Source organism: Pelodiscus sinensis, chromosome 14 (assembly GCF_052426305.1).
Source record: "Pelodiscus sinensis isolate ZL-2025 chromosome 14, ASM5242630v1, whole genome shotgun sequence".
Classification (NCBI taxonomy): domain Eukaryota; kingdom Metazoa; phylum Chordata; order Testudines; family Trionychidae; genus Pelodiscus; species Pelodiscus sinensis.
The window spans coordinates 9,693,550-9,715,417 of NC_143065.1; the positions used below are offsets into that span (position 1 = coordinate 9,693,550).

At 50.7% G+C, this 21,868-nt stretch overlaps 2 protein-coding genes across 2 annotated transcripts; both read right to left on the bottom strand.

Moving 5' to 3' along the window:
- Positions 1 to 306: 306 nt before the first annotated feature.
- GOLGA6L10 (golgin A6 family like 10) lies at positions 307 to 6,024 on the bottom strand. The gene is made up of 4 exons (XM_089781947.1): positions 5,684 to 6,024; positions 4,807 to 4,830; positions 2,865 to 3,206; positions 307 to 1,051 (listed from the first exon to the last, which is right to left on the bottom strand). The coding sequence occupies exons 2-4, from the start codon at positions 4,828 to 4,830 to the stop codon at positions 884 to 886; spliced, it is 534 nt and encodes a 177-aa protein (XP_089638073.1). The 5' UTR covers positions 5,684 to 6,024; the 3' UTR covers positions 307 to 883.
- A 2,913-nt stretch (positions 6,025 to 8,937) lies between these two features.
- On the bottom strand, positions 8,938 to 19,771 carry TERB2 (telomere repeat binding bouquet formation protein 2). Its single transcript, XM_075897496.2, has 7 exons — positions 19,612 to 19,771; positions 19,393 to 19,474; positions 18,680 to 18,825; positions 17,745 to 17,806; positions 16,678 to 16,763; positions 15,944 to 16,035; positions 8,938 to 9,443 (listed from the first exon to the last, which is right to left on the bottom strand). Exons 1-7 carry the CDS (start codon positions 19,673 to 19,675, stop codon positions 9,298 to 9,300), a joined length of 678 nt encoding a protein of 225 aa, XP_075753611.1. The 5' UTR covers positions 19,676 to 19,771; the 3' UTR covers positions 8,938 to 9,297.
- Positions 19,772 to 21,868: the final 2,097 nt, after the last annotated feature.

Consider the following 21,868-nt stretch of genomic DNA (forward strand, 5'->3'; position numbering starts at 1 on the left):
ACTGGAATCACTTACCAGGGACATCCAGGCAGGCTTCAACTCAAACTCGGTGAGTTTCTAAAAGATCTGCTCTAGCTCAGCCAGACGTCCTCACCGCAATGCTGAGTCCACGGCTGAGATTCTCTGCCCGGTGGCTGGAGGAGGCCAGACGCGCATTTCTTAACAGGACCTCCTGGCCTTCATCTCCAGTGAGCAGGGGCTAACGTCTGGCCCGAGTACGCACACCGGCCGGTTCCTGCTCCCCTGCGAGCTGGGTCTCTGACATCCAGGGAAGCAGGGCTGGGCCCGGAGGCGGCTCTCACAACATTCTGTAACTTGCGTCTTTATTAGCAATGCCAATCAGTGGGACTGGGGCAAGCGAGGGGAGACACCAGAAAGAAAACCCTGGGTGGGCGAGAGGGGAAGTAGAGTCTGGGCTTGGTGCTGCCTAGTCTATCAACACAGACGGCAGCACAGTTGGAATCACGTCCCTGTGTTCAGAGCAGCCTGTGCTGGCTAACCACATACTCCCAGAGTGAGTTGGGCTTAAGCTCGCCACCCAGTGCTTCCCAGGCAAACGTCCTACCCCCCTAGTCCACTCAAAAACCCACCCCATCCCTTATCTTGCCATCCAGATATGGGAGGCAGCTTGATCCCTGGGGCAGCCTGTGTTAGCTGTCCAGCTGCTGCCTGGGTGGGGGCCGGGGACTCTAGACCACTACCCTGTGCTGCAAACATTGATGTCCTATCCCATGGCCACTCCAGAGCTCACCCCACCTCCCAAGGGACCCTTATCCTGGGCTGGCTGGCTGGGGGACAGGACTCAAGCCCACCACCCTGTGCTCCCCAGGAACATAGCCTAGCCCCTAGGCCACTCCCCCTGTGCTGGAGAACAGGGTACAGCTCAATAGAGAGAGTCCAGGTCATCGGAATCATCATCATCCTTGTTGCCATTGCTGTCCTCCACGTCATCTGGCATCCCGGGGTGCGGGGTGGACGAGAAAGCCGTGCGGAAAAGAAAGGGCTGCAGGGAGTTCTTATTGGACGAGAAGCCGGTGAGGCGGAGAATGCGCTGGGTGGGAGAGAGACAGAGAGAGGAAGGTCACTGGCTAGTCTGGGGGCTCAGAGCCAGGCACTAGGCAAGGGCTGGAGCCATTTGCGTTGGGGGCTCGGGACTGGTTGGGATGGGCGGGTGAGGCGAGCCGCCGCATGTGCCCGCTGCGGAGGGACGTGTGTTTGGCCACTCGCACCCTCTGGAGTCAGACAGTGCAATGAGGCCATCACGGGAGAATGTCGTAGTGTGGAGTGTCAGCCCCGTCTTGCTCCACCCCCGCTTCTCTGCCTCTGGGTGCTTGCAGTGCCCATCCCCTGGGCTTCTGGCCAAGAGTGGCCATGCTATCCCAGAGAGCACTTGGCCCTGGGAACACGGCAAGATCTTGAGAGCTGGAAAAAGCCCATGTCCTGCCAATACTTTAAAAGGGTAAATGGGACAACGCTGGTAACTGTAGCCCAGCTGGCATGACCATCGCTCTCAGGCAAGCCCATGGGACGCCTGTTGCAGACTGAGTAATGCGCCAAGGCTGGCAGCGTAATTATGGCCAATCGCCATGGTTTCTGGGATGTGGTGCTTATGACAATCGATACTGCCTTGTAGATGAGATCACAAGTGTGACGGGTAACAGTCAGGGGGTTGCCGTCGTGTACGGAGACTTGGGCCACGTGGCTTCGCACTGGACTCAGCAGCACCCAGTGAAGAGCTTTAAAACTAGCTGCTGGGTAGACTTAAACCCCCTGGTCAGCGAGGGATTCCATCGTAGGGGCTCCCTCTGGGATCTGCTGTTGGTTCCAGGTTATTTAATCTCGAGGGCGAGGCCCACAGCGGACACACAAGGTAGCAGAGGTGAGACCAGGGCATGACCACTCTGCTCCCGTGGCCGAACTCGCATTCTGCAGCAGAGGGAAGAGCCTGTTTTTGCCGGGGCTTTGTGTGAAGCTTACGCCTCCTACTCAGAGCCTCCCACTTTCCCCCAAATCACAGGGCCCATCCCTCCGACAGTGTGTCCTGGGGGCCCTGCAGAGACTCTCATGGAGCCGGGCTCCATCAGCCGGAAGCTCCTGAGCCCAAACCAGGCTCGGCCGCTAGAAGTCTGGCAGTGCAGTGGGACTCCCTGCCTGCCCCCGCCCTGTCCGGTAAAAAAATTCAGAAAATACCAGACACCTGAAATGTCCGCTATTTTCTGATTTTTTTTTCCCAGCCTGGAAGTGAAAATACCAGACACTTGGCAACCCTACAACACACTCAGCAACCGGGCCCAGATCCCGGACATCCCCCGTTCCCCAGCCCCCGTTCCCGGCCTCCCTGGTTCCACAGGGAAGCTCCCTTCTCGCTCAACCAAAAAAAAAAAAAAAAAAAAAAAAAAAGATGGCCGCCAGCAAAAAACCTCAAGACCTGAGCAAGACCTGCGTCTTAGTGCTCAACATCTCCTCTTCCTATCCCTATTCTGACTGCACACAATTAAAGGGGCCATGCTGTTTGAATGTTGGTTTTGGTTTTCTTAATAACTCGAGGTCCTTTTTTTGTTTTTGCTCAACAACTTGACAATTTTGGTCTCCCCCCCCCCCAATTTTTTCCCCGGTGGTTTTTTTTTGGGGGGGGGGTCCGGTATTTTTGTTGAAACCATCTGGCAACCCTAAGTGAGTGAGGGGGGAGAACAGTGAGCAGCAGAGGGCGGGGCATGGAGTGAGTAGGGGCAGGGGTGGAGTCTCAGGGGAGGAGCAGGGCAAGAGTGTTTGGGTTTGTGCGATTAGAAGTTGGCCACCTTGCTCTGTGCGGCCCCGCTTGCTCCAAGGGACAAGGGCTGAAGGCTGGTGGGGCTGCTACTCACCAGTTCCAGGTTGCGGTTGTGCAGCTCTGCGATGATCTTCTCGTGCTGCCTCTGCTTCTCTTGCTCCTCATGCTCCTGCTCTTGCATCTGGCACCGGGCCTCCCTTTCCTGGGCCTTGTCTTCAAGCTCGCGCTGGTACATGCGCTCCCTGTGCTGCCGCTCTCTCTCCCGGTCCTCGTGCTCGCGCTTCCTCTCTTCCTCCTCGCGCGCGCGCTGCCTCTCCTCTGCCTCGTGCACTCGCTGCCTCTCCTCTGCCTCGCGCTCTCGCTGCCTTTCCTCCCGCTCGTGATGCCTTTTCCTCTCCGCCTCCTCGTTCTCCAGCTTTTTCAGCTCCACCTTTGCCTACAGACCACCCGAGTTAAACTTGCTTCCAGCATGCTCATGTACCAGCCACCCAGGGCCTCATTTCTTCTCACACGCTTGTGCAAAGAATGGTTGTCTCACACATCTTGCACAAGTGACTCTGCTGTTCTAGCCTGGGCAAATCAGGCCCTCATTTTGGTGGGAATCTGCTGAGCCCAATGGAGTGCCACCGATTTACAGCAGCTTGGGAAGAGGTTGTGGTTTGGTGGGCTCAGGGTGTGTTTCTTGTGCTCTGTGTAAATGTTTGGCCTGGATTCCTCTAACTCAGTGTTTCTCAACCTTTAAAAAAAATTATAAGTACTCCCAGTGCCTACAGTTTTCAGACACTCACTTTAAAAAAAAAAAAATTGCAACACATTTGTTTAAACAACTTAATCGTAGCTGGGTGGGCAATGAAATTTGGGTGTAAAAAGTACAAAAATAATAAAGTGCTGTAAAACTTAAATTCAGTTTTCTCCAAATGTCAGTTGTGTTGACGCACCCCCCAGACTTCTCTCAAGTACCCCAAAGGGTACTCGTAGCACTGGTTGAGAAACACCGCTCTAGCTCAGGAGTGGCTCACACTCCGTGAAGGATGCATCTCGTGAAGTCACTCAAGGGGGTCTGTCATGGGTCCAGTACTAGTCAATATCACAGAGTGGCGATTATGCTAATGAAATTGATGGGAAGCACTTTGGAGAACCAGGTTAGTGTTCAAAAGGACCCAGATGCCTTAGCCTGACATCAATGAGATGAAATTCAATAGAGTACAGTGCTTCGGAAGGGAATAATCAAACTTACAGCCACCAAAGGGAAAGAAGTGGCTAAGCAGCAGCACTGCTAGAAAAGACTTGGGGGTTGGGCTGGATCCCAAACGGAGTTCAAGCCAAGACTGGGATGTAGTGTGAGGAAAAGGCTAGTAGGGTGTGTTAACAGGAATGTCGCATGCACGGTACCGGAGACCCTTGTTTCAGCTCCTCAGCCCTGGTGGAGCTCCAGTGGGAGCAGGTGTCCAGCTCTAAGCACCACGCTTTAAGCACGATGTGGCCAAATTGCTGAGTACTTAAGAGTCAACAAAACCCGCTGTGAACGCTCAAAAACCCAGACCTTTGAGGGAAGAGTTAAAAAAACTGGGACATCTTTAGTTTGAGAAAAGAAGATGGGAAAAACCTGGTAAGGCATCAGACATGCCAGGGCTGTGAGACAGGGGAGAGGACCAGTTGTTCTGCACAGCCTCTGAAGGCAATGTCTGGGGAAAGTCCCTGGGGTTTGTGCGCCTCAGTCCTTTAGACACTGACTGTCCAGTTTTGCTTGTTTCATGTCCCTGGGGAGGGTGGCGCAGGGAACTAGGCCCTGCCCTGGGGAATTTACAAGCTCATTGGCTGGCAGCAGCAGGCAGATTGTTACCACGTTTCCTAGTGTGAGGTCCAGTGAGTCAGGGACCCGACCCCACTGTCCTGCAGGCCAGACACTGCCTTAACCACAAGTGTCCCTGTGCGCATGGGGCAGGCGTGGCAGTGGGGCCAATAGAGTCGGGGCTGGCTCTGGCCTGCAGCCCAGGAAGGACACCCGCCCCCCCCAGGAACCACGTTGCACTCACCTCAGATGAGAAAAAGCTGCCCATCTGTGAAAACAGAAACAGAGCCACCCTCAGTCACCGCTGGCACCAGGAGGGGAGATGGGAGTAGGAGAGGAAGCATGGTTTGGGGACAGTTTGGGGCCAAGGACACTGCTATGGCCAATGCCTGGAAGGTGGCTTTGCAACCAGGTTTTGCTCTACACTTGAGCTGGCTCTATCTTGATCATCGGGCGGCTTCTGCTCTGGCTCCCCTTCCCCAAGCATCTGAGCCACACCCTGACCCAACTGCAGTCCCCCCTCTGCTGAGAGGTAGCGTCGCAGCCTGGCCTTGGTCCTCCCAGGGAGCTGAGCAGTGTTCCCTCTAATCTTTTCCATCCACGTGTGGAATATTTTTGTGCGCACCAAGGCCTGTGTAAATGTGCACCAGCAGCAGAACACCAAACAAGCCCAGCTGTGGGTGCTCTGCTAATGAGCTGGGCAGCCCTGGAATCTCTCCTGAGCAGCTGCCCAAGCACACAGCTCACAGGGAGCCCTGGCTGAGGCACACAGATGAAGTGCCCCACCCCAGGCCACACAGGGCAGCCAAAGTGACAAGTCTCTGCAGCCACATCCAAGAGAAACAAGGCCCGGGCTCCACAGATGAACCTGCCTCCCTGTCTCCTACCAGCTGCGCCAGCTGAGCCGCATCCTGCCTAGGCAGCCAGGCCGCGGGGTGTGGAGCTGCTGAGGTGCAGCATGAAGTGTGTGGCTCCGACAGACAGATGCACAGCCCTGCTATGCACACTTTGTGCCCCTCTTACACGTCCCTCTCCCAAAACACACTTCCGGAGCTCTGTGCTCACTCTCCCTCTCCCTCCCCCATGCAAAGCACCCCACTACAAGCAAACAAACAGCTCACGTTCAAACGATGGATTCAGACGACATCAAAAGCTGAAGTGGAGACGTGGGGCTGCTTGAAAGCAGATCTCCAAAGCAGATCTCCAAAGCAAATGTCGGCAACCCAGCAGCCAGTCAGGCCGGGGCGTGGCATGGCTGGGAAACGCAGAGGAGGGCTGGCCTAGAAGTTCAGCCATGGTGTACTTCCTTTTGTGTAAGAGAAAAACACACACACACTCTCTCTCTCTCTCTCTCCCCTACCCATTAGCTGCTTCCTCTTTCACTGTCACTGCTGTGCCCAACACCTTGGCTTTTCCCAGCTTCCTGCTCCTACGGCCTCAGTCCTCCCCAGCTCCCTGCTCTGACATCTGTCTGCTCCCCCCCCCCCCACACACACACACACTACTCCTCACCCAGCAACCCACATACTACGAGCAGCTGTTTTTTAAAACAGTGACCAATAAGAGTCCTTGCAATTTCTGCTTCTGAAAATGCCACCCAAAGCAATGAAATCACAGTAACCGGCCTCTCTGAGCTCACGAACCAGAGACTCGCACTACACAAGAGGTGGTGGAACAAGCAGCTCCGTAAGGTTCTGAAGCGTGTGGTCTTTAATAAAAGTTTGGGTTTACGAAGCTTAACGTGCCGTCTCAGTGAAAGAGGCATTCCCAGAGTAAGTAAACACACTGTAAATCCTGACGGAGAGAGAGAAGAGGTATCTGCTGCCGTTGCCAAGAGCTAGTTATTGCCACTGGAGGGAGCCAAAGTACGATACAGAAGTTCCCAGCGTCCTAGCTCAGTCTCAGTTATTTGTGAAGGTTTGATAGTGAAAGTAAGGGGGCTACATATTCACTGTTACATACAGGTTGAACCTCAGTAACTTGACTTCCCTAGTCCAGCGATACACTGGGCTGGCATCAGCGACCTGTGTACGCTTTGGGGCTGGGACACTCACAGGGAAAAGTTGGCAGGCTAGGCAAGAATGGAGCTATGGAGGCTCCAGGCCAGAGCAGGGGAGTCTCCAGGGACTGGGAGCAGAGCAGGAAGCGGACCTGGGCCAGCCACTGGGAGCGGAGGGGCTGGCACTGAACTCCCCTGGTCCAGCAAACACTCTTTTTCAGGACAGGTCAGTTCCCAAGAGTGCCAGATCAGGGAAGTTCAGCCCCTACTAGGGAATCTCGACACACACTCCCTTATACTTAATACAGGAGAGACTAATTCTATCCGCAGTTGCACCCCAATGGTTACTGGCAAGCCACACTTGTGCAACAGGGCAGAATTTGGCCCATTGTATTTAGCAGCAACACTACCTTACTGAAGAACTGCATACTGAATAGGAGAGAAGAACAAGTTATCACTGTGTAACTAGGGAAATCAACTGGTTATCTGAGGTGTTTACACACCAATGCGAGAAGCCTGGGCAACAAACAGGAAGAACTGGTGGCCCTGGCCCAGTCCAAGAAATATGATTTAATTGGGATAACAGAGACTTGGTGGGATGACTCGCATGACTGGTGCACTGTCATGGAAGGGTATAAATTGTTCAGGAAGATCAGGCAGGGGAGAAAAGGAGGAAGAGTTGCACTATACAAAGAGAGCACTACGATTGCTTAGAGCTCCAGTATATAGAGGGAGAAAAGCCTGTTGAGAGTCTAAGGGTTAAGTTTAGAGGAGCAAACAACAGCAGTGATGTTGTGGTTGGTGTCTACTACAGGCCACCAAATCAGGTGGATGAGGTAAATGAGGCTTTCTTTGGACAACTGAGAGAAGCTTCCTGGTTCTCATGGGGGACTTTAATCACCCTGACATCTGTTGGGAGACCAATACGGCAGTACACAGGCAATCCAGGAAGTTTTTGGAGACTGTTGGGGATAACTTCTCGGTACAAGTGCTGAAGGATCCGACATGGTGCCGTGCGCAGCTTGACCTTCTGCTCACAAACAGGGAGGAACTAATAAGGGAAGTAGAGGTGGGTGACAACCTCAGAAGCAGTGATCATGAGATGCTACATTTCAGGATCCTGACCAAAGGAAGAAAAGAGAGTAGTAAAACACACATTTTGAACTTCAGAAAAGTAGACTTTGACTCCCTCAGAGAACTGATGAGCAGAATCCCCTGGGATGCTAACATGGAGGGGAAAGGAGTCCAGGACAGCTGGCAGTATTTTAAAGAAGCTTTATTGAAGGCACAGAAACCATCCCGATGCATAGCAAGAGAAGCAAACAACGATAGGAGACCGGATTGGTTTACAGGGGAAATCCTTGCTGAACTTAAGCACAAAAAGGGAGCTTACAAAAAGTGGAAACTTGGACAAATGACCAGGGAGGGGTATACATGTATAGCTCGAGAATGCCAGGCGAGGGGGTATCAGGAAAGCGAAAGCGCAAATGGAATTGCAACTGGCAAAGTATGTGAAGGATAACAAGAAAGGTTTCTACAGGCATGTTAGCAAGAAGGTGATCAGTGAGGGTGTGGTGGGGTCCCTACAGGATGAGGGAGGTAACCTAGTGACAGATGATGTGGGGAAAGCTGAAGTACTCAATGCTTTCTTTGCCTTTGTCTTCCAGCTCTATGGTTCTAATCAGTTTGTTCCTACCTCAATGTGGGATGAATCAGATTTGTCACTTGAAAATGTCTCAGGAGTGGAATCCCCCTCATATCCTCGGAAGCAAAGATGGGTGCAAAGAGTTCATTTAGCATCCCTGCAATGGCCTTGACTATTCATAGAATCAGAGCTGGAAGAGACCTCAGGAGGTCATCAAGTCCAACCCTCTGCCCAAGACAGGACCAATATCAACTAAATCAATCTTTGTCAAGCCGAGACTTAAAAACCTCTAGGGATGGAGATTCTATCACCTCCCTAGGGAACCCATCCCAGGGCTTCCTCACTCTCCTAGGGAAATTCTTTTTTCCTAATATCCAACCTAGACCTCTTCCACTGCAACTTGAGACCATTGCTCCTTGTTTTGCCATCTGTCACGACTGTGAACAGCCTCTCTCCATCCTCTTTGGAACCTCCCTTTAGCACCTTGATCATCCAAGACCTCCACTGTTTGTTTGGCAGGTTTCCTGCTCCTAAAGTACTTACAACAATTTTTGCTGTTAGTTGCTCTTCACATTTGTTGATCTAAATAGAAGTGTACTTTACTTTTACTAACGTCTGCTTAGCTAACCGTCAGAATTACCCGAAATACTGTTTTCCATGCAGCCATGTGAGAATAAAACCGCTGCTCAAGTTGTCATACTGAAATGAAATATCTTACAATTATTTGATAAAAGCCTAATTTTAATATAAAATACAGTTGAAAATAGTTAAAACAAATGTAACTATTAAAATATAACAAGTATCCAATAAATTAAAAGACACAACCAGCTATAACCAATAAAATAAGCTAGTCTGAAATGCAACTCAGGTTTCAGTCTTTCAATCACTGGACTAAAAAAAAAAAAAAAACCATGAAAACATACTATTTAAAATATCCATCAACCAGCACAAAGGCAGAACATGAACATATACAATGCTAAACATGCAATATTAAAGATGGGATGTTATTAAATGGAATGCGCAAATGTCTATTTAACACTGTTTTAGCAAAGCCAAGTCAAATTTTTTATACAAAGAATTTAAATGGTCATTTACAGTTTTCTTTTCAATTTATTTTTCACATTGGAGAATATGTCCATTTCATTTTTAATCCAATAGACTGAATAACCAGAAGTGCCAGGAATAAAATCACGTAGCTCACCGAGGTATTTCTTCATCTCACTAGCCGAGACATAACCTGCAGAGTGAAAATGTAGAGGCCCGTATAAACACCACAGGAATGCTACAGCACCCAGGCCAGTCTTTTTACTGGCCTTTCTGGAATGAATATACACAAAATTAAATAATATTGTTGAAATGGAATGGGGGAGAACCACAGACACAGTATCACAACTACAGAAATGCCTGGTACTTTATTATGATTTTCAGTTAGATCACACCAAACATCTTTTAATGTACTGAGAGAAGAGCACTTTGTTGGGAAACACGTGCAGTTCCTAAAGCTCTGCCGACATTTCCCCAGAGCAGTGTTTCCCAATTTTATTTGGCCAAGGAACCCTTTTCAGAATTTCAAGGAACCCCTAGGTTTGTCAAGCAAAAAAAGAAAAAAAAAAGGGGGGGGGACCCACCAATGCATGAAAATCACATTCCTTCCCCAAGACCCCCCCCACCCCCGTTCCTTGAGGTTACATCCGCTCTATTCCCCTCCTCTCCATCACTTGCTATCCCTACCCCTTATACACTCTCACTAGGTTGAGATAGGTGGTGTGGAGTAGGAATGAGGGATTTGGGTATGGGAAGGGGTGAGAAGTACAAGCTCTGGGAGGGAATTTAGATGCAGAAGAAGGGGATGTTTGCTCGGGAAGGGGGCTCCAGGTTCGGGAGTGTTGGGGTCAGGTGGAAGTTTGAGGTGCTGAGCAAGCCATGGGCTTGTGGATGTGAGGGTGCAGGAGTTTGGGCTGGATATGTGAGGGACTCAGGGCAAGAAGGCTGTGAGTATGACGGGCTCAGGACACAGATTTGTGATGTGTGGATGGTGCAGGAGTGCTGTGACAGAAGACTGAGGATGTGGGGATGCAGGAGTTTGGGGATGTAAGAGGCTCAGGACAGGGGGTTCCAGTTTATGATAGGCTCAGATTTGGGGTCAGGTGGTACAGGAGTGTTAAGATGGTGAAGTGAGATGGGGGTTTGGCCCCAATTGGGGGCTTGTTGGCCAGGCTTCATTTTTAAATAAATATGTCACTCAAAAAGTTTTAGTATTGTCTCTATTTATGAGAGGGGTGAGGAACCTGTTTTGAGTCAAGGGTCACTGACCCACAGAAAAGTCAGTTGGGGCCACATAAGTGAGATGCAAAAAAACCCCAACAACCCTCCAAAGACCCCCAAGCCTCACTAATGTGGTCCCAAATGTGCTGGTGGAAGCAGGGGACAGAGTGAAAGTGGGTGCTGAGGCTGGGGAGAGGGTGCTGCTGGGTGGAAGGATGCTGGCTCAGGTGGCAGAGTGCTGGGGCAGGCAGGTGGTGGGGTGCTGGGGTCAGGGACATGGTCCTGCTGGGCACTAGGGTGACTGGCAGGGTGCTGGGACAAGGAACAGGGTGCTGCTGGGTGCTAGCATGGATGGCAGGGTGCTAGGGCTAGGGCCAGGGTGGTGCTGAGTCCTGGGGTGTGAGGCAGGGTGTTGGGGCCAGGGACAGGGTGGTGCTGGGGTGGACGGCAGGGCTGCCAAGTAGCAGGATAGGGATGGGGTGCAGGATCTGGGAGGGAGGTGGGGGACGGAAGGGGGCAAGGTCTGGATGGTGGTAGGGTGCAGAAGCAGGCTGGATGTAGAGTGTCTGGCCAGCGGGAGGAAGCAGGAGCAGATTGGGGATAGGGTGTCTGGCTACGAGGGAGGGTGCAAGGAGGGGACTTGGGTAGGAGTTGGACCTCTCTGATCTGGCACCCTCTGGACCTGACTGGTCCCAGATGAGGGATTTTTGGACCAGGGGAGGTCATTTCAGGGCTCCTGGTCTCCCCCCCGCACTAGGCTTCTTTGCACCTCTATCCCCTGCTACCCAACTGAGTTGCCCACCCCTGCTGGTTCCCTGCACCTCCCCCAAAACCATCCCCCACAATCCAAGGGAGTGCAGCACCAGTTCCCTGCAGCCCCTCACAGCCCAGCTGAGCTGCCCGTCTGTTCTGTATGCCCTCCCCCATCCCCCTCAGCCCAGCTGAGCTCAGCACTGGTTCCCTGCATGCCTCTCCCACAGGACTGCTGAGCCCCATTTCCCTGCACCTCCCCCAAGCCCTGCAAAACTGCAGAGCCAAGCACTGGTTCCCTGCCCCTCCTTCCCCTTGAGTCTAGCCCCGGTTCCTGGAACCTCCCTCCTCCTGCAGCCAAACTGAGCTCTGAGCTCCACACACACACACACACCCCGCAGCCCAGCCCAGCTCCCCGGACCTCCCCATTCTGCAACCCAGCTGAGCTCAATTTCCCTGCACCTTCCCCCAAACCATGCAGACATGCTGAGCCAGAGCTGATTCCCTGCCCCTGTCTCCCTCCCTCCTTCCCCTTGGCTGTGTCTACATTGGCGTGATCTTGCGCCAAAGCTGCCGCTATTACGCAAAAACTTGCTTCCTGTCTACACTGGCTGTGTGTTCTTGCGCAAGTACACCGATGTTCTCATGTATGAAATCAGGGCTTCTTGCGCAAGAACTATGATGCTCCTCCTCAGGAATAAGCCTTTATGTGCAATTGTTCTTGCCCAAGAGGCCAATGTAGATGGGCAACACAAATTTCTTGAGCAAGAAAGCCCTGTGGCTAAAATGGCCATCGGCACTTTCTCGGGCAAGAGAGCATCCACACTGCCATAGATGCTCTTCTGCAAAAGCACAGCTTGCACATGGCAGTGTGGACATGTTCTTGCGCAAGAAACTGCCAGTGTAGACAAAGCCTAAGTTTCCTCGCATGAGCAAAACGAATTTTGTGTTGTGCACTAGTACTGAGTTCATGTGACTTGTTTGGATGTGTCACTGTGGCACTCAAGTTACTAATAAATATTTTTAAACCTTTACCTTTTCTCTCTGCTGCCATATCTCCTTCCCTTGCTCCATCAGTTTCCCTGCCTGCTGCCTCCCAACTCCTCACTCTCCTCTGCTGTCCTGACTCCTGCCCTTCTCACTGCCCTCAGCCCTCCTGTAACCTGCCTCCCCTCCACCAGCCCTTCTCTCCTCACTGTGCCCACTCCTCCAGTAGCCCCACTCTGATCATGTGAGCTACCCCTCCTCATCCCCTCTTCTAACACCTCCTTCTACAAACCTGCCCTGCATCTCTCCTCTGGTGCTGGTCCCTCCCCTGCAGGTGTCTGCCCTTCTGCTTCACCACCTGAATCCCCTGGCACTTGCACCTTCTCTTACTCCTGCACCCTCCTGTTGCCTCCCCCTTCCCTCACTGCCCCTACCTCCTTTGCCCTCTTCTTCCCTGTTGCCCACCCCCTCACCACCCTCTGCCCCTGTTCCCCTCATGCCCCTGTGCCCTCACACGCGACTTGCTCCATCCTGGCCTTCCTCATGTCCACCCCTTCTTTCAAGCCTTCTCCCAGCACCTCCCTCTCCCCCCTCTAGCCTCCAATGCCCTTACCCTCTCTCCTCCCGGCATCACCCTGTCCCCCTCCCACTGACACCTCCCACTCCTGCGTTTTTCCTCATTGTCTGCACTTGGCCCCCTGGCATTTGTCTCTCCTCTACCCTGTCCTTTTGGTGCCTTCCCTTCTCTTCCCTCTCTCCCCTTCCCCTCCACATAAGCCCCTTCCTCTCCCAGCACTTCCCCTTCCCCTACCTTCTGCCTTCCACTTTGTGGGACTGGAGTCTGCGCTCCGTCCCCGGACTCCAAACCTGCAACTCAGCCACACAGCGCAACACAGCGCCCAGCAGTTTTAAAATCCCGGGCCGTGACATTATGTCACGCCCAGGCATCTCCCAGCCTACCGGTTTGAGCACGCCTTGCAGGGCAGCAGCAGCCAGCAAGGCGGAACTCAGTGAAGGTTATGCACGGCAGGGATGGGATGGGGCCGGGGGAGAGACGCTCTAGGACCAGGGTGGGAGGACGCGCGGGGGGGGGCCAGGGCCCGCTCCAGTTCCAAATAGTGGTGGAGCATGGGCACCACAAGCCCATACAACTCGCTGCCCATGCCTCTGCTGGCTAGCCGGCTCTCTCTCTTTCAGAGGGGGCGGGGGAGTGCCAGCTCCTCGCGGAACCCCCAGTTTTACTACACGGAACACCAGGGTTCCCCGGAGCACCAATTGGGAAACACTGCCCCAGAGCAATGAGTACAGGGTTGCAAATATTCAATTAACAACAGTGTGCACAAAAGTTAAGTAAAGGCTTTTTCATTGTTGCAAATGGAAGAGAAAAACATACATACTGGAAGGGATGTACTTAGGCAATCCTTCTCTGGACACACTCCCCTTGTGTGCATTAAAAGGCTCCAATGCATTAGTCAGTCCCATTTGAACAGAACTAGGATTTGAATACAAGCTAGGAACCTTTTAGTTTTCACCCACAGAAGCCACATGGGAGTGTGCAGCTAGTCACACCCCATATTCTAAACTGGGGGGCAATGTTGGAGTAGGGAGGAATGAACTTGTCTACTTAAGATAGAAACTCAGCTCTGCGTAGAAAATCCAGGATCAAATCTATGTACTACTTCAGTCCTGCTTAAGCCTTCAAAACAGAATTTACATTGACCATAAGGTTTTCCATCTGCACAAGGGTGAATTATATTGAAAAGAATATGAAAAATGTTGCAATAGAACCGCATAGTCCACTTACCAGATTCAAGAACATCTCATAACGATCAACTAAGAAAGGGGGAAGCCATAACACAGCCTCATAATGTGAACTTTTTCATATCACCCAACTCTAGTGACCCACACACTAAAGCATTCATGGAACTAGACAGACTATCAGATGCACAGGTGAGCTCCCAAATGTCAGAAAAGATCAAAGGAAATCATGTGCAAACACTTGGAAGGTAATAAAGTGATAGGGAATAGCCAGCATGGGTTTGTGAAGAACAAGTCATGCCAAACTAATCTGATAGCTTTCTTTGATAGGATAACGAGCCTTGTGGATAAGGGAGAAGCGGTGGATGTCATATACCTAGACTTTAGTAAGGCATTTGATACGGTCTCGCATGATATTCTTATTGATAAACTAAGCAAATATAACTTAGATAGGGCCACGATAAGGTGGGTGCATAATTGGCTGGATAACCGTAGTCAGAGAGTTGTTGTTAACGGTTCTAAATCCTGCTGGAAAGGGATAACAAGTGGAGTTCCTCAAGGGTCTGTTTTGGGACCTGTACTGTTCAATATCTTCATCAATGATGTAGATATTGGGATAGAGAGTACGCTTAAGTTTGCAGATGATACCAAACTGGGTGGGGTTGCGACTTCTTTGGAGGATAGGGACATAATTCAAAATGACCTTAGCAAGTTAGAGAAATGGTCAGAGGTAAACAGGATGAGGTTTAATAAAGAGAAATGCAAAGTGCTCCACTTAGGAAGGAACAATCAGTTCCATACATACAAGATGGGAAGCGACTGTCTAGGAAGGAGCATGGCGGAAAGAGATCTAGGGGTCATAGTGGACCACAAGTTGAATATGAGTCAACAGTGTGATGCTGTTGCAAAAAAAGCAAATATGATTCTAGGTTGTATCAACAGGTGTGTTGTAAGCAAAACTCGTGAAGTCATTCTGCCGCTCTACTCTGCGCTAGTTAGGCCTCAGCTGGAGTACTGTGTCCAGTTCTGGGCGCCACATTTCAAGAAAGATGTGGAGAAATTGGAAAGGGTACAGAGAAGAGCGACAAGAATGATTAAAGGTTTAGAGAACATGACCTATGAAGCCAGGCTTCATGAACTGGGCTTGTTTAGTTTGGAAAAAAGAAGATTAAGGGGGCACATGATAGCGGTTTTCAAATATCTAAAAGGGTGTCACAAGGAGGAAGGAGAAAATTTGTTCCTCTTGGTTTCTGAGGACAGGACAAGGAGTGCAGCAGGGGAGGTTTAGATTGGACATTAGGAAAAAATTCCTAACTGTCAGGGTGGTCAAATATTGGAATAAATTGCCAAGGGAGGTGGTGGAATCTCCGTCTCTGGAGATATTTAAGAACAGGTTGGATAGACATCTGTCAGGGATGGTGTAGACGGAGCTTGGTCCTGCCTTGAGGGCGGGGGGCTGGACTCGATGACCTCTTGAGGTCCCTTCCAGTCCTATTATTCTATGATTCTATGAAATACAACATCTGCTTTTAGGAGGGGAAAAGGCGGACCCAGGGATTCACTAGCCAGTAATTTTAAAGTTGATGGAACATCTGATAAACTGCTAGCACAGTGAGTTCTGCATCACTTTTGATACTTGCAAACACCTAGAGAAATTAAAGTGATCAATAGGAGACAACCTGGTTTCACCAAAAACAAATCCTCTCAAATCAGTGTAATTGAACTATACCCTTTGCTGAACCAAACTGTTAAAGTTCCTATGGAGAGAAAGACATCTTACTAGGAAAACAGGCAGAACTGCATGAACAGTGATTGTACAGAATTTGTACAGGAAAGATGCAGTATGATCTTCTACCTGCATTATAAAGAAATCAAACATGAATTGGGCACAGAGTAGGCCAATCCTCAGCACAGTCGCCCAGAGCACCGTATGCATTTGTTCCATTTGGCAAAAAGTCCACCTGTGTTAATCTTTACCTGTCACCATGTTGTTCACTGGGTAATCCTGAAGTGGACAGTATGCAAGTTTCCCTCCCATTGGTGTTTTTAATACTCTATTTTCTTTATCACTGTAGAGAAAAAACATTATTTTTACTTGCTTCATACACTTTTTAAGGTTGCTTTCAGGAATGGCTGGCTCATTGGATTCAGCTATTCATGGGAATTTCAAAATTTCCCTTCCCTGCCAATCTACGGTCAAGGCTAAGGGCCTAATTTCCATAGCAAGATCTCCTCATTTCTGGAGAAGCCCAGTGTGGCAAGATGGAAATTCAGCAGCAAAAACTTCTGCTAAATTCACAAATTAAAGTTTTTATTGAATTACATATGGGACTGCATAATACAATGTGTACAGAATCTATTATCTTATATCTTTTGATATTACATTTTATTTCAGCATGGCCTTGCTTCTTCAGTTTTCACTACACAGCAGATTTTTGTACTAAACAAATAATCCCAGTGCAGGCGTTGACAGAAGGGGAAGTAGAAGGTTTTGGCAACTGGGCAGGGAACAGTGGGAAGAAGTGGAATACAGTTTGGGATCAGGGAATAAATACATTATTTGAAGGTTTTTTCAAAAAATGATCAACAGCAAAATAACTACTACTGACATGTACACTGTAATCATTAGGATTCCAAGTTATCAATTGATATGTTATACTGTACAATCTTGTTTGCCTAAATCTATGCAATCCTAACATGGAAATAAATACCTGTCATCCAAGTCTCTTTTGCCCTTTATTCTTTGCTCATCTTCTTTTATGCTAGTCTTTATTTCATCTGGTGTTAATTCATCAAGCTGTAGATGTCAACATACATTTTGATTAAATTTGTGCTTACAGCACCTTCTGACTTGATAAGGACGCAAAAGAAAGTGCCTCTAGTAACTATCATTTTCAATTTTTTGACATCCCATGATATGTACTATCAAATACAAACATTTCACAAGCAGGCAACATGCCCCAGTGTATATGTGCAGACATGCACGTGCACACACAAACGTTAAACTGTACAGAAACCAAAACTGAAGTGGGAACAAAACAGTCTGCCCTTACCCTGCAGAGTGGGCTGGGATCCATCTCAAGGATCCATCACACTAATTGCTCAGCAGTGTGATTCCTTTACTTTAACTGCTGTTTACAGGCCTTACAACCTATGTTCATCTCAGCTGTGCACACAGGACAATCAAATGTCCTTCACGGGACTAAGATTTTACTACTTATGATATTAAAGCTCAATTCAAGTGTTGCAGTAGAAGGCAGTTTGCATTGATCACAGTGTCCAGAAATCTCAGTCTCTGGCAGAAGAAGATTCTTGCATAGCAGTAGTTTGACAGGGAGGCAAGCAAACTAAACCCAGGTTAGTACAAAGGACTACCATTAAGCCAGCCACCCAGCCAGCAGTAAACAGAGAAAGCACAGTTTTGTAACCTCCTTCTGACTGAGTGCTTTATATCATTGTTGATTTTTCCCAATGCATTTCATTATTGTTAAGAATACGGCCCTTGCTTTGTGGTGATAGTAGTGACATCCCTCTACACCTCCATTTTCTGAATGCTTGCTCCCCTGGACACCAAGCAGTGGTTGGGGGATATACAACAGGCCATAGGCAGTAGTTCACATCTTGATTATCACAATTCATTAATCGAAAAAATAATGTGATCTACTGTTTCATGAAGTCCTAGGATCAAATCCCACCTCCACTGAAGTCAAGCTAAGTTTGGCCATTGCTTTCAATGAGACAGGATTTCACCCCCAATGTGTGTTTAGTACAACCTTACTTGTTCCATCAGGGAATCACTCATCTGCTCCCATATGAAATGACCAAGTTTTTGTCTAATTTCTGTAGTGAATACAAATAAATGAATGTTAGAAGTATTGCACAGTTATATTTAGCTGGCAAAAATCAGTCACCTAGCAGAGGTGATCTTTAACCACTGGTGAAACCACACTGTAGTGATTAGTACGTAGGGCAGGATCTCTAGCAGGGGTTACAGACTCCCTCGGCCCCTTACAGCCAACCAGTTCTCCCATGTCCAGCTAGACATACAGACTTCCACTGTGGCTACCACTAAGGGAGGGGGAAAGGGGAGTCTTGCAGCTCCGGCCAAGTGGGAAGGATGCAGATGGAAGGAATAGAGCTGGGGACCAGCCTCTCGCAAGGGTCTGCAGCCCACCTGAGCAATTTAAAAAGCCCCAGTACCAGGTTCTTGGGAGACGGGCAGGTCCCTTTAAATTGCCTCGACCCCTGGGCAATTGCCCCTCTCCCAAAATCAGCAGGCTTGCTGGCCCCCATTTGACTCAGTCCACCTCTCCGTGCTCTCCGATACTGGTGGGCAGCATGAGCTCAAAATAACAAGTTCTCTTGCATGGGTTCAACTGTTTTATCAAGTCTAGGCTGGGCACTTATGAAAGTCCCTTTACAAGCTGCTGTCTCTCTCTCCCATAGCTCCCTGCTTCTTTCTCTGCTCCTCTCCAAGCCTTCCCAGGTTGATCCCCATTTGCTCATTCACTCAACCCTTCCCAAGAGGTCTTTTTTCCTTTTTAATGGAAACAAAATAATCTGATCTAGCCTAGGACACACCCTATACTCCTCTTCCCTATCGCACCCAGGCTGAGGTCATTGTACTTTGACTGCATATGCTCAACATCACCAACAGTCGGCTTTTAAAACAATGAGTAAGCTGTACGGCAAAGTCTCTATATTTTTCCTAACCTTCTTGCACGCAGGCAGGGGGAAGGATGAAGTGACCCAAAGCTACTGTCTGTTTCATTTCAGAGCTGGCACTTGCATTTGCAGAAAGATAACAAGAATGAAAAACTGTAGCTCTGCCCTCGATATAATCGAGGCTCTGGTGTATTCTAGAGGAAACAACAGAACTTTTATAAACAAGAAATGTGAAAAAAATCAATTATTTGAATGATTAATTTAGCCTGACAGTAAGCCCAGGTTACCCCAGGGTATGTCAGGTGAGCCACCCCGCTCCTGCCCCACAGCTTACAGCGACTAACGAGTGGAAAGGGACTGTCTGCTCTTTAGTGCCCAGACTGGCTTTTTGTGCTGGGATTGTGAAGCGCCTCGCACAGTGGGGCCTTAGCCTGCGACTGAGATGGCTAGACACGGGGCCTTCCCTACGGATACACAACCGCGCAGGGCACCAAAGTGCCCCACGCAGCTGGCTGCTGTGCAAGGGATCCAGGAGGCAGCCCCGTCCCTGCCCCTCTGGGGGCTGCACGGAGCGGGCCGGGGGGCTCGGGAGGGGCGGGGGCCAGGAGCAGCAGACGGCTGGAGAGCAGCGGCTGCCCCCCCGCTCCGCCTGAGCCCGCCGGGCTCCCGCCCCCCCGGAGCAGAGGCGCGTGCGCCTGCCCCAGCCCGCAGCGGGGGCAGCCAGCGCGGATCACGCGGCGCGGGGCCAGGCCCGCTCGTACCTCTGCGTGTCGGGGTGCGAGGCGTCGCTGCTGAAGAGGAACTCGGCGCCCCGGGGCGCGGACACGGCGCCTCCTTCCGCCGCTGCGGGGAGAGAGGGGCGCTGAGCGCTCGGGCTGCCGCGGGACCCCCCCGCACCGAGCCGCGGCCGGGACCGTCCTCAGCCCCCCGCCCCGCGAACGGCCGCGCCACGAGCCCCCCCGCGCGCCGGGGCCCCTCACCCCACAAGTCGCGGAGCGCGGGGCTGACGCTCTGCGAGAACCAGGCGCTGCGGCCCCGGAACATCCCGCCTCAGTCAGCCTCAGCCCCCGCGCCGGCCCTCGGCTGGGCGGGAGAGCGGGGGGGCGGGGCCGAGAGCCGCCCCGCCCACCGCCTTTGTCCAGGGGGCGGGGTGGGGACGAGAGCCGCCCCGCCCACCGCCTCTGTCCGGGTGGCAAGGGGCGGGGCCGAGAGCCGCCCCGCCCACCGCCTCTGTCCAGGGGGCGGGGTGGGGACGAGGGCCGCCCCGCCCACCGCCTCTGTCCGGGTTGCAGGGGGCGGGGCCGAGAGCCGCCCCGCCCACTGCCACTCCCGGCCAGGCCCAGCCTGGCTACTTGCCAGCGCGACCGCCAGGGAGAGCGGGGTCCTTGGTGTGCCTGGGCCACAGAGCCATTTAACAGCCCCTCCCCCCCCCCAGTCAGTCCCAGGGTGGCTGGCCCTGAGGCCCAGGGGACCTGCAGCAGCCCTCTGGGCAGGCCCTGGCTCCGCCTGGCGCAGGGCTCTGTACCTGGCTGGAGAGTCTGGCAGTGATGGCCCCAGATTGCGGGGTCGGGGGGTGACCGTGCTCCAGGGGCTGTTGAAAGGTGCAGTTTGCCTGGCAAGTGTCAAACACGGCCAGGGACTGGCTCCAGCTTCCTGCGGAACAGGATTGGCGGGACTCACTAGCCCAGCTAGGTGGGCTCAGTTCAGGAAGGAGAATACCCGTGCGCAGCTTTCAGACCAGTAACAATAAGTGCTAAATATTTTGAACATTGACAAAAAATAGTGAATATAAACGCTAGATACTAACAGGATGCCAACACGCAGTGTGTAAGGGTGTGTCTGCAAAATCAGCCCCCTCCTGCCTATTATGACTTTAATGAGCAACAACAATTAATCACAAAAAGGTCAGTATATAAATTTTCATCTTTAAATCTGAAAAAAGCAGGTGCACAAGCGTCCAGCCCTGAGTCTAAAGCCTTGAGTCTCTGCCCACCCTGGTGTAAGCCAACTGTAAATCACAGAATAATCAGGCCCTAAGTATGTTCCTTTCATGTCTTTGTATCAAATCAAGTATTCATGGTGGAATTTTAGGGGCCCACGTTAACGACCTCTAGCAGTTTTAGAAGTGAGGAGGATTATTTCTCTGTCATTAAGAAATAAAACTGCTATCAAAGGGCACCCTAAAGCACTGCTCTACATGCAGGGGGCTTACATAAGAATGGCCATACTGGGTCAGACCAAAGGTCCATCAAGCCTGGTAGCCTGTCTGCCGACAGCGGCCAACACCAGGTGCCCCAGAGGGGGTGGACCGAAGACAATGATCAAGCAATTTGTCTCGTGTCATCTGTCTCCAGCCTCTGACAAACAGAGGCCAGAGACACCATTCCTACCCCTGGCTAATAGCCTTTTATGGACTTAACCTCCATGAATTTATCTAGTTTCTCTTTAAACTCTATTATAGTCCTAGCCTTCACAGCCTCCTCTGGCAAGGAGTTCCACAGGTTGACCACCTGCTGTGTGAAGAACTTTCGCTTATTAGTTTTAAACCTGCTACCCATTAATTTCATTTGGTGTCCTCTAGTCCTTATATTATGGGAACTAATGAATAACTTTTCTTTATTCACCCTCTCCATACCACTCATGATTTTATATGCCTCTATCATATCCCCCCTCAGTCTCCTCTTTTCCAACGGAAAAGTCCCAGATGCTTTAGCTTCTCCTCATACGGGACCTGTTCCAAACCCCTGATCATTTTAGTTCCCCTTTTCTGAACCCTTTCCAGGGCCAAAATATCTTTTTTGAGGCGAGGAGACCACATCTGTACACAGTATTCAAGATGTGGGCGTACCATAGTTTTATACAGGGGCAGTAAGATATTCTGTGTCTTATTTTCTATCCCTTTCTTAATAATTCCTGACTTAATAATTCCTGACATTCTATTTGCCTTTTTGACTGCCGCAGCACACTGTGTGGACGTTTTCAGAGAACTATCCACGATAACTCATGAATGGGCTTCTTGAATGTGACTGACCACAAGAGTGTAATGTGCAAGTGGCTCTGACCCAGATGAAGGACTTCTGCTCCTTCCTTCACAGATCTCTGGATTGGACCTTTTCACTTCTCACATGTTCTCTGGTGTTTCCACACTTCTTCAGAGTGCTCTGTGATTCTGAGTTGCCCAGGGCCAGCTCCCACACCCAGGGCTATCTTTAGGGTACAGTATGGGGTACACAATAC

Coding starts and splice junctions, on each gene's coding strand:
- GOLGA6L10 (XM_089781947.1), bottom strand. CDS start 4,830: ATGGGCAGCTTTTTCTCATCTGAG. Junction 3,207..4,806: donor GCAGCTTTTTCTCATCTGAG/GTGAGTGCAACG, acceptor GGTGGTCTGTAG/GCAAAGGTGGAGCTGAAAAA. Junction 1,052..2,864: donor ACAACCGCAACCTGGAACTG/GTGAGTAGCAGC, acceptor TCTCCCACCCAG/CGCATTCTCCGCCTCACCGG.
- TERB2 (XM_075897496.2), bottom strand. CDS start 19,675: ATGTTCCGGGGCCGCAGCGCCTGGTTCTCGCAGAGCGTCAGCCCCGCG. Junction 18,826..19,392: donor TCGCACCCCGACACGCAGAG/GTACGAGCGGGC, acceptor TGTTTCCTCTAG/AATACACCAGAGCCTCGATT. Junction 16,036..16,677: donor AAAAGAGACTTGGATGACAG/GTATTTATTTCC, acceptor TTTTCTCTACAG/TGATAAAGAAAATAGAGTAT.